Here is an 11,423-nt window from a genome sequence, read left to right on the forward strand (position 1 = left end):
AGGAACATTTTTTAGCCTCAGGCACCAGTGTGTAACACCTCCATGGTTCCATTAAACGTGCAAATGATGAACCTTTTAACTAATCATTAAGCAGCAATAAATTACTAATTGCCTAGTTACCGCTGTTGTGATAAATAATGGCCTGATTATGAGGTGTGCTGCTCCTATTGGCCAAATATTGATTTTGTCAAGTTATTTTTAACACGAGTTGAAGGAAATACTAAAATGAAATATACTGAAGAAAGTGACTGAAGACGGAGAAAAAACCCCACAGGTTTGTGGATCTGTTCACTTCCACTCACATACAGTATGGATGAGCCCGGTTATTTCTGGACCAGAAGCTTTCAGGGGAAGCGACAGAACCTGTCCGGTTGAACAAACCTTGAACGAGTGCGAGTGAGGCGCTCATCTGTCCCTGTCCTTTCACATTTACTGTGAGATTACCCAGGAGGAAACTGTTGATCTTAGTCAAAATGGAACTTGTTTTCTGACTAAACCTCAGCTTATTGGTTACAGTAGAAGGAGTAGGATTGGTAGTACTACAGTAATAGTACGTGATTATGCAATCATAAAACACAATTATGGCTACTTTATTAGTTGTATGGAGCACATGGAGTAGAGAAGTGTGTCTGTAAAACATAATGGTGGAGAGCTGAAATTGTCTACGGAACAAGAGCACTTTAAGTTCTTTTCCCATTATTTTATTCTTGGAAATTGACAAGCCTTTTCATGATATATATCAGATCATGGACAGATGAGGTGATCGTATTAAAACAATAAATAAGTGCAACGTGACGGGACATTCAAAAAGTTTATTTTACACTTCAAGTTTTACAATGAAAATCCAGAGTTCCTGTTCTAAAAACAAAGAAAAATAGATTCATACAATTAGTTACAATTTCACAGAACAGCAATCGTTTTTATTCGTCAGGTTTTGTCGTCTAACTGTGAGCTCACATCAAGTGCTATTCTATAGACAAATAACCTGCATGCATCTATGTTTAGTAGATGATGGGAATGGGTCAGGTCATGACAGATGTGTGTTGACCGTTGGAAAATACAATGTTTTTAGGAAGAAAAAAAACAAACAGATGTAAATGTTTTGTTCTAATCCTGAAACTAGTTTCACTCACGATTAAAAACCTGCTGTCAGCAGATACTGCGTGTTCTGCAGTGGTGAGCATGTTGTTATGTACAGAGGTGACGGTGGTGTCTCGATGCTCATGCCATATCAAAAATACAGTGTGTTTCTTTTAAAGTCAGACACTCATTCCTCCCAGATGTGATGAGGTTTTGTAGTGTGTTTTGTATTGCAGTCATTACTAACTCCTCAGTAAAGACGTCAGTGTTACTTCACCTCTAAGATTATTCACTACGTTGCAGTTATTTTTGGTATCTACCGTGTGTCAGTTTTAGCTTGTGTAGATTGGTCTAAGGATGCAGAAAGGCTCTCTGAGTGGATCTCATTCTACGTAAGGTGCGTACATGCAGGTGTGTCCTCGGCAGACCGTCTCCACCAACTGTCTTTCCTGCTCCTCCGTAAGAAGTTGGAGAACAAGTTGTCGGCACAGGAATCTAGAATTTCACTGGGTGACGCTCTCCTCAAACCTCGATGATGTTGATCGATGGCACTGAAGGATGAAACTGCAAATCACAAGGAATATGACCGTCACAAATTAGGCTTGTGCTTTGTAAACATTCTGACAGTCATTAATGGCTTGTCGTATGGACACATTTATCATGTTAGCCTGTTCCTAATTGTGACACCACGGTGCTGCGATGAGCCGCACCGTGGTTAACAAACAAAAGTATTCTTTAAGTTAAAAGAAAAAAGTTTTATGACAAAGGCAACAACTTTATAAAATGTTAAACACTGACAACAGACAAATTAAGATTACGTCAGCACGACAAGCGTTTTTTGCCTATTTTTCTCCCCTGGCTAATCCTAATTCTACTTCCTTATCTTAAAAATCTAATTTATGGTTAAGACATTTTCTTTAATATAAGAAATGTTAAAAAAAAGCATCACATCTGAATTTATTCACATTTTCAGAATTGCGGCTTAAGTAGTCATATAGCAGTAGCCTTAAAATCTGACTATATTCATATATTTGTTTGAATTTGTCAAAAAAAAAAAAAAATCCCTCCACGTTCGAGCTGTAAGTTTGCATTTAGCACCTTACATTGTAATTATGGGATTGCCTGCATGGACATGTGCAGAAGTTAATTCTAGTTATAGGAAATGTGAAGCAATGCAGATGTGAATCAGGGATCAGTTTGTTTCTTCAGCAGAATGAAGCCTACTGTATATTTCATCCTTCGTGTGAAGGCAGTTAAAAAAAACAGTGCTACTGTCCCTTTAAGACCTTTTCAAATGATTTGGCTGGAGACTGTCCAGTCATTCAGAATGAATTTGCTGTCACAGCTAAATGGAAACTAAAATGTTTGGTGGCACAAACAAGAAATAGAATGTTTGTATTCAGGGAAATATTGACGTTTTTATTCTCTTTTGGCCTCAGTTCTAATTAATCAACTTTAGCAGAGAGACTTTTCCAGGAATTAATATTGTTAGTTGATGATTCAGGGGCCTGTAATTGTTATCACAAGTCATCACTCACTGGGAGTTCAGGATTTAATGACAATAATGTTAGTATTCAGTGTATGATATTGATCGCATTATTTCACAGTGCATTAAGGAAAAATGACTCACTGTGAAAGTGATTAAAACTATCACTCCCACACATTAAATGTTTCACACAGTAATTGTTTCAGTGGATTAAAGTGAAGTCTCCAGAGACACTCCTACTGTACGTATAAATAATAAAATAAAGGTGTTTATTGTTTTATTCTTGTATTTATTTTATATCAGCTGGATTGATAAAATATTCTGATTCATATTTCATGAACTGCAGTGGCTCTGAGGTGGAGGGGCGCCGTGCTGACCTTGCTCCTCAGCAGGCCTCCGCTCTGATGCTCCGGCGTGCTCCTCTCGGACGACGGCTTGGCCTTCTCCTTATTGTTGCTGGAGTCGTTGTCCTTTATGATGTCATACTGCCGGCAGAACAGGGCAATAACAGCTGCCAGGTGGTGAGAGAGGAACACACACACACACACAGAGGAGGAGGAGGATATTAATTCAGTCATGAGGCTGCTGCTGTCACTCAAAGACATGTCATCACTTCCTGGAGCGCAGCACATTGAAAGGCCATGTGGATAATGTGATTCCGGTCTCAGGAGGGAGCCGTGTCTCAGCCTTTATCTAAAGTTTGGAAGGCAGTAATTCTCCACGGACTTCTTCTTTGCCGCATGTTTGAATCTGCCAGATGCAGTTTCTCAACCTCAGCTTGAAATAAAGTGTTTTCTTACAAATACGTCTGTGAGAGGCTGTGGTTATGAATTTCTATTGGAGCGCTCTGGTTATGTATTCAGAAATAAGTGGAAAAGCGCTGGTAAAAAGGGGGTAATTAATGTAGAAATTAATTACATGCACGCAGTAATGTCTCAGCTTCCCGTCACAGACGGCAGCACCATCCTCTTCTACCATTTACACTGCAATTATTAAAAACTTTTTATTTCAGTTTATTGAAATCGACAGCTGCAACATCATATTTAGTGCAGTATAATTTTACTGCTTTCTTTAGTCAAATAAAAAAATCTAAATATGCTGCCTCCCCCTTTTTTTGCTTTCAGCGCCACCTATAGGCCAAGGCAGAGAGCTGCACACTCTGAGTCTGGATCTGTTGGGGATTTTTTTTCCTGGTAAATTTTTTTCCTGAATTGCTTGCTTGATTAAAGAAATATTAAGGATTGCTTTAATAATTAATAATTATAAACCACTTGGTTTGGAAGTGAGGGTTTGGACTTGTGTTGAAGGAAAGTCGTTATTCTGTACAAAGATTGTTGCAGAAGGAGAGAAAAGTAAAGGCTTAAAAATGATGGACATACTGTATAGAAGAAGTAAATAATAAGACTGGGAGTGAGATGGAGGCAGCTGATCCACCGTGGGACAAGCTCAAAAGAAGATGCTCCAGAAAAATATATAAAGTATATCTGGCAGACATCAGTGGGTTTGCCACCAAAGAATATGCAGTAATATAAGGTAAAAAAAAAAAAAAAAAACCCTTTTCAATGTGCTCAGGCAGAACATTATGAATTCTCCACATGAAGTGTTCTTATCAGTTCACTCCCACTCTTAACTGCCTACACTTACTTTGCTCACTCTCATTTGTATTATTGAACATCTCGCTGCTATGCCCGGGGGTGGACGCCTGTCAGATATGCCACTTCTGATTTCGCTTCAACAGTTCATTAATCTGCCCACGTCCTCAAATTTGCCCCCAGGAGGGGAACTCTCAGAAAACCATGATGATGTTAGTCTTATTTGCTCAGAGGGACCAGACGTCCAGAGTCCAGCCAGGGTTTCCTTTCTCCACACGTGTGTTTACCATTTTGACCTGGTAAACTACACCATCAGTGAACTGTACACTCAACACTGTACTGTTACTGTTCAAATGTAGTAGTAGTACCTTTAAAATTAGAATGAAGTGAAGTTCAGAAGTACTGTAATGTTGGTTTTTAGTAGCGTACCTACTTTTCTTGAACTGTGACTATTTATATTATTTTTCATTTTAAGGAACAAATCAAACAAACCGATACCTGCCCACATGACCAAGACCACCACGATAATGATCATCTCTCCTGTTTGTAGATGTCGGGACTTGTCCAGACCTTGGACGGTGGGATCATCTGGTAGGACAAACACACAAACACAAGCATCAAATACACGAGACTGAGTGAAAAGGAGGAAAAGTTTGTCCTTAGTCTTAGACACACTGAACATTAAAATACAGTCCAGTAGAACAACATCACAGACCAGGCCCCCGGATCAGTTTGGCAGGGTGGGAATTACACCCATTTGTCTCAATAAAAAATAAACGGACATTTCAACCTTCACTGTAATTGTGCAGGTTGCAGTGGTTCTTTTTATTAGATTTTCTGATGAATGTTGGACATTATGCTCCAGGAGGCCTGGACTTGTGACTTTTATCCTATTAAACCAAAACTGGAGGAGTCCACGTGCACATTAGCACGTTTGAACCTCGTGGCAATAAGCCGTCTTTAAGTGGATTGACTCGAGTGCAATTTCCCTTCTTCAAACTACATTTTCTCTTAATCCACATAGATGGAAGTTGTCCAGAGCACCACTCTGACCAATTGCATCCTTAGTGAATCAGGATGTCAAGAAACTGGACTTGAATTCGACGACTGTCAGCTGTTGTCACATGGTAGCCATCTCTATTCAATATAAATGAAGGAGGAGAGACTGTGGACGTTTCCTAAATGATAAACCAACAATCTGGAGACGTCAAGTTCACGCCACAAACACACATCATTAGTAACAGGGCTGTCATGATGACATCAGGATGTGACTGTACAGCTGAACATCTGAAGCACTACAGTAGCTTCAGTAGCAGACACCTATTGAACACACAGTACAGTATCTCCAGTCAACCTCAACAGCATGTCACGGCGCTTCTTCATAAATATTTGATGTCAGCACCCCGTTGAATGTGCCGCTCCGTTTCCTGCTGCGTATGCAGCTGCTGCGGTAAAAGCAGCGGTGTTTTGGATAGAACCAGTTCATTTTAATCTTTTATTATATATTCAGTAAAGTATTTTAATTGTACACAGTTTTTTTTATAGCCCATAAAAACATTCCAACATGGAAAGACCCGAGTGTTTGGAATGCTAAGCATGGAGCCGGTGGAATCCTTTTATATCAGTGAAGTTAATAGAATCAAATGGCGTAGCTTCTGACTCAGCAAAGGCAACGCGACACGTGCTTTGAAGTTCCCTGCGTTACTTGTGTCTTAGGAGACCACCTACCCAGTTAGAAGCCACTCCTCTAGGCCTACGTCACTTTGACAGGTTCGACTGTCAGCAGGTGACAGGTTTTTCATCATCTGTGTCGAGGAAGTGATTACCATATTACTGCAATACTAGGACACCGTGTAGCACTGACGACTTTTTAATTCACATTTGAACTTTTCACACAGCGGATCGCACCTCAGTGAATTACACCAAATCTGGCCTTAAAATTTACCTAAACCTTTAGGAAACAGATGTTTTCTAAACAAACTTAGAAAGTGACACCAGAAACAAAGTGTAAAACAGTTGCTCTGTTATGAATTAATGTTGTGCTTATTCTAGTTTTTAGTGATTAAATCTTACAGCCCTGGCACATCATTACTCAAGGGCAAAGGATATAAATATATTTTAATGAAAAACTCCCCGGCGCACTAATAAGACTGACACGGACTGGAAAGATATTGATCCATAAAACGTTGCAGGAACTTATTCCAAGAATCACATTTTCCGGTGATAAATGCTACATATTTTTATCATCATAAATGTGACTTAAAAATCAATTAATCCCCGGTGAAGGAAAACCGTTTTCCCTGGAAGAACAAAAATTGTAATCACATTAAGATGATAAAAATAAAGACCCACGTCTACGGCCGTTACAGCCGTGGTTCTCCACACAAACCAGTTGAAGTTTGAATAGAAGGCACTTGGCCGTGACAAAGGCTTTTTAAGATGGCGTTGTAACGTTGCTGCCAGCTGCATGAAAAGTCTTTAATGGAACAGTGTTCCGCCACAAGCAGCAGGGAGAGGGTGAATGTCAGACTTAATTATTTTACATAAAGATTAATGAAGGGATGCTGTGTTTAAAGGCGGCTGGACCACAAACGTCCTTGTTACTGTATGTGTTTATAAGAGTTTTTTTAATCGGCTAATTTTTTATCACTTTAAGAGAAGTATTTATTACAACTAGAAGAACTATGTTTTTTTTTACTTAAACCAATAGGAACAAAGCCAAATAACAAACCTGTTTTTGCAATAAACCTAAAGTAAAATGTTGGAAGAAATTTAGCAACTTGTAGTACTGTACTGTTTATACACTACAGTATATCAGACTGTCAGTGTGTTCACTGCCTACTACATTAAGTCAGTTTGAGTCAGTTCCACGTGGACATGTCACAGCTGTGTTTTACGAGCGCATTTCTCTGAGGTAATTCACGTGTGTCAGTGAACTCATCTGCAGTGAGACAGTGTGTGTACAGTAGTAGAAGTATATAAAGAAGTGGAACCCACATGGTGGGTCTGCAGTGCTGACATTAGATCTGTGAAGAGCTGACGCTGTACAAGTAAATATACAAAGTCCTTTGAATTAAACTTATCCACTGAATGCACTTTTTCTGACCCACATGGAAGACCGATGGAGGAGGAGGGAGTAATGGAGGGAGACTGGGGTGAGGGGAGGAGTACAGATCCTGATTAATGTTTCTTTCTGACTTTTCTTTTCAAAGAGTCCTGAAAAAGTAGCACATCTCCCGCCAGGAGATCCTGTCCATGCTCAGCACTTTGCTCCGATATTGATGTCTTTTTCTATCTTCAATCCTTCTCAAGTCGAGAAATTAATTTCCTTTATTGTGGAGCCCCCCCGCCCCACCCAAAAAGAGCGGAAGCGTAATGCCACTGTCAGTACTTCCCCCTAATGGACAGAGAGTGTGAGCACTTGTGTTGAACTCATGCTTGAATCAGTCTCTTTCACTTTGGCGGAGCTGGCTGGCCTAACTAATGGTACGCAACCTGAGTCAGCTCAAAAGAAACATTTGTGATTCTCGTGCGTCAGCATTTCCTCCATTCAAGGCCTTGACCAACCGTAAAACAGCAGATGACAAACAGTTTAAATCAACGCTCCTCGTGCTCGCTCAATGTCAAACACAGGCCGCCATCAATTTAAAAGCTGCTTACTGTTTTTGGCCTGAACGACGGGCGTTTCTGACCTGAGATCTGCTGACATGATGATAACAAAGGGCAAATAATTTTATAATTTGTACTTTAATTCAAGAATACTTCTAGCTTCCATTCTTCTCACTATAGTTAGTTGTCTAAATCGAATTAAATATAGATCAAATATTTAAAAAAAATATTTGGGTCGAGAATGTAGCGGCAGAACTTGGACAACTGTAGTAGATGAAGCTCTGCTGAAGTGTTTGATCCTTAGAAGTACTGTTTTAGATTAGTGCAGGGGGCGCTACATGCTGTGTTTAGTAAGGGATTTCTGTATACCTGCAACCTATACCTGTAATTCTAAAGTGTTAACATTGGCTCACATGTGTCTTAGAGTCTGCGTCAGTTTCCAAGTTTGGCAGCGGAGTCGTTCCATGAATCTAGAATTCATTCACTCTTCATTTTTGAAGAGTCTGTCAATAATGCAGAGGTAACTGGGAGAAAATAAACCTGGCAGTCCCTCCACTGAGCCCCTGCTGAGGCCCTGGACCTCAGGTTAATGCACTTACTGTAGGTCCAACACTGGCTTTTACTCCGGCTCCATTACAATGTCAGGTGGCTTTAAAAGCATTCAGCCAGAGGAGGTTTGAGTGCAACACCAGGACAACTCTTTAGCCGATCTGCCTATGAAAAATTGTCATGCAGCAGGACATGCAGGATGAAGTGCACAGCAGAACATTATGTGTCATCACTCTGGTGATCACCTGGTGCAGTGACTAGTTGTGACTTTTGACATTCACATTACATTAAATGTCAAAAGAAGCGTGAAATTAAAAGATCCTGAAATAATTTCCAGCATTTTTTTTTTCTGTCTCGGTTAGCAGTAATTGACTTCTTAGACTGAAGACAGACCCCCACTCAAAGGACATTTACCAAGCATGAACTATAGCATGATCTGCTCCGGTGACGTACCTTGGTTGGAGCTGTTGGAGGGAAAGCGGTCAGTTTTCTTGAGGGTCCTAAAATGGACCTTCTTGCTGGCTTGACTCTCTCCGTACAGGCCAATGGACTGGACCTGAATGATGTAGTCCGTCTCCTCCTCCAGGTCCCAGAGGACACAGGAGCGACTGGTGGTGTTGACCTCACGGATGAATCGCTGCATGTGTCCGTCCTGTTTCTGGTTATTGGAAGATAAGCAACACAAACCACAGAGCGGTTGAATGAATCAATACTGCGGCCAATGGGGCGATCACTGCCCACAACTGTGTCCCTCGGGAAAACACGTGTCCAATAAACAGCTCTGTTGCTTCACTAAATGTTTTTAATCTCTACAGCGCAACAAAGCATCGTCATCAACATCAATCAATCGAAATAAATGAGCAGAAAATTATTTCTATGTCCAAAAATAAGGTGAGACAGAGTGGTTACAGAAAGTAAAAATATTCACTTTAGTGGAAATACTTTTGACTAAAATAAATGCATTTGATTAGAAACAGTAAAACTTGGTTGGGCATATATTTTAAATATTTACCAGTTATTATCCTTTACTGTAAGTATAGCTCTAGATCTTCTTTAAAGGTAGAGTCTCAATTGTTGCAATAGAATTTAGTAGCTGGAAATTCTGTGCTCCATTATTCATTATTATCTTTCAGTGAAAGTGAAAAGAGGTGGTTGTGAGGTTGTGTCGTTATGACAGTTGTTGAACAGCAGTAAACGAACAAACAGCTCCAGCTCATCAGTTGCTCTGAGCAAAAAAAATCAACTCCATACAGGCTTCATGAAGCAGAGGAACATTAAAAAATAAAACAACTCCATTTTATTTCAGCATTTCCTCATTCAGTGTAAGCCTTCACTGCTTCGACAAGTAAGTCTGTCATTGTTGTCACTGCATCTGCACCTTTTATTTTCTCTCCTGACAATCCGCCCAGTCGAGTTTTATTCTAATCCGGGGCCTGGAGGCAGGGGTTTTGTCTCCATTTTCAGCCGAGCATGAAAGGATTTTTCGAATGAATGTGTTTAAATAATACAAACCAAATCTTTATTCACCCAGGATCTTGTGTAAATGTGCTGCTGTTTACTCAGCAAACACACAAATATCCCACTACCACGTTGGTGCAGACATGAACATGAACTAATGGGAACTGTATTCACCACAGTCTGTTCTACAGGACGCCAGACGTGACACAGAAGGTAATTGATTCAGCTGGGCACGCCATCCAGATTTTAACGGTTACAAAGATGGAGCTCAGCTGCCAAATGTAAAGGTGCAGTTTAATTTTATTTAATAACAACACACACTGCTGTTTTGTCACGACTTGTTTGACTTGTCTGAGACTTTTCAGTGTACCTGTTGTGAAATGGAGAAGCCGATGATGATGTCTCCCTCTGGAACGTCCCAGGACACAGTTGCTGAGTCGGCTCGCAGATGCATGACGGACACATTGACGGGAGTTGGTGGCCGGTCTGCAGGGCAGCAAAGGAGTGTCGAGGGGTTAAGTACCTGAGTTTAGTACTTTTGAGATCATAAACATTCGAAATCATTCAGTTGGCTTTTGGTTCAGTCCAACATTGGTTTTGGTGTGCGGTTTCACAGTTTCACAGTTTCACAGATCATGGGTTAGAGCTCAAGACCAACCAGATACTTCTGGTTGGTCTTCCTGGGGCGGCCTGAAGGGGTTGCAAAGACTACACCGTGAATTCTCTTTTTTCTCTTTTCTATCTATTTTTAGTTTGTGTACTTGGCTTTGATCATCAATCTGCTTTTAAAAGGCTTTTATAAATGAATCTGGTAGCGAAAGGTTTGCTAAAGAGAGATTAAAGTATGCAGTCTCTTTATTCTTGTGCCTTTCGTCATTTCTTCACTGGTTGATGTTCTGTTTACCACACAGATAAAAAGAGAAATGAAAAAAAGCAGAAGGTGCACAGATCTACTAGAGGGGGCTGATGGCCCCCACGTCTGTGTGCAGTCACTCAGGTCTGATGAAATCGTGGCTTCAGCTCAGCTTCTTAGAGAAAGCTGCAGTCCATCCTCACAGCATTTCTTATTAAAGCGATTCTAATGGGATTTGTGTGCCATCACAGCAGATAACTGCTGTGCAGAGGGTCAAGTGAGTGGGAACCTGCTCCCACACATGAAACAAGAAAATCCCACACAGAGTTATAAATGTAAGCTGGAAACATCCTACAGAACTTTTCAGTTGCACTTAGTAAAAAAAGAACTGAAGTGTCAGATAATGTGTTTAAAAAAACTACAATTTGAATGAAAACAATCAGAGCTAAAGATTTGATTCCCTCTCAGATCCGTTCTGTTTTATCTCCTGGGGTCTTTTATAATCCCCTATTTTTACTCCTTTCTTTTCTGCCTGCTGCTCGCCTGTCTGTTTTTATCTCAGAGGATCAACGGCGCCCTCTGTGTTCAGCGCAAAAGGTGACATTGAGGCAGATCTGGAGGCCTCGGGGTCACACACGAGCTATCAGTCTCCCCATCTCAGCTTTTGTGGCGGAGAGGATGTCGGGTCAAGGCCGGGGGTGAGGCTCCTTCCTCGGGCTGGTGACATTGTCAGAGATTGGTTTTGTGTGCAGGACAGATGAGAGGAGATGAATGTTCCCACTGCAGGGAGCAGGGA

The 11,423-nt window shown here is 40.7% G+C and overlaps 1 protein-coding gene across 1 annotated transcript in view; it reads right to left on the minus strand.

The window, feature by feature from the left end:
• Positions 1-904: 904 nt before the first annotated feature.
• fndc4a (fibronectin type III domain containing 4a) overlaps positions 905-11,423 on the minus strand; it is a 15,893-nt gene continuing 5,374 nt past the window's right edge. Inside the window, exons 2-6 of the mRNA XM_008337368.3 lie at positions 10,145-10,260; positions 8,770-8,974; positions 4,657-4,746; positions 2,944-3,077; positions 905-1,644 (exon numbers count right to left, since the gene is read on the minus strand). Coding sequence (XP_008335590.1) covers positions 1,603-1,644; positions 2,944-3,077; positions 4,657-4,746; positions 8,770-8,974; positions 10,145-10,260 — 587 coding nt within the window. The 3' untranslated portion in view covers positions 905-1,602. The remainder of the gene's footprint in view (positions 1,645-2,943; positions 3,078-4,656; positions 4,747-8,769; positions 8,975-10,144; positions 10,261-11,423) is intronic.

This window comes from Cynoglossus semilaevis, unplaced genomic scaffold (assembly GCF_000523025.1).
Source record: "Cynoglossus semilaevis isolate Cse_v1.0 unplaced genomic scaffold, Cse_v1.0 scaffold302, whole genome shotgun sequence".
Classification (NCBI taxonomy): domain Eukaryota; kingdom Metazoa; phylum Chordata; class Actinopteri; order Pleuronectiformes; family Cynoglossidae; genus Cynoglossus; species Cynoglossus semilaevis.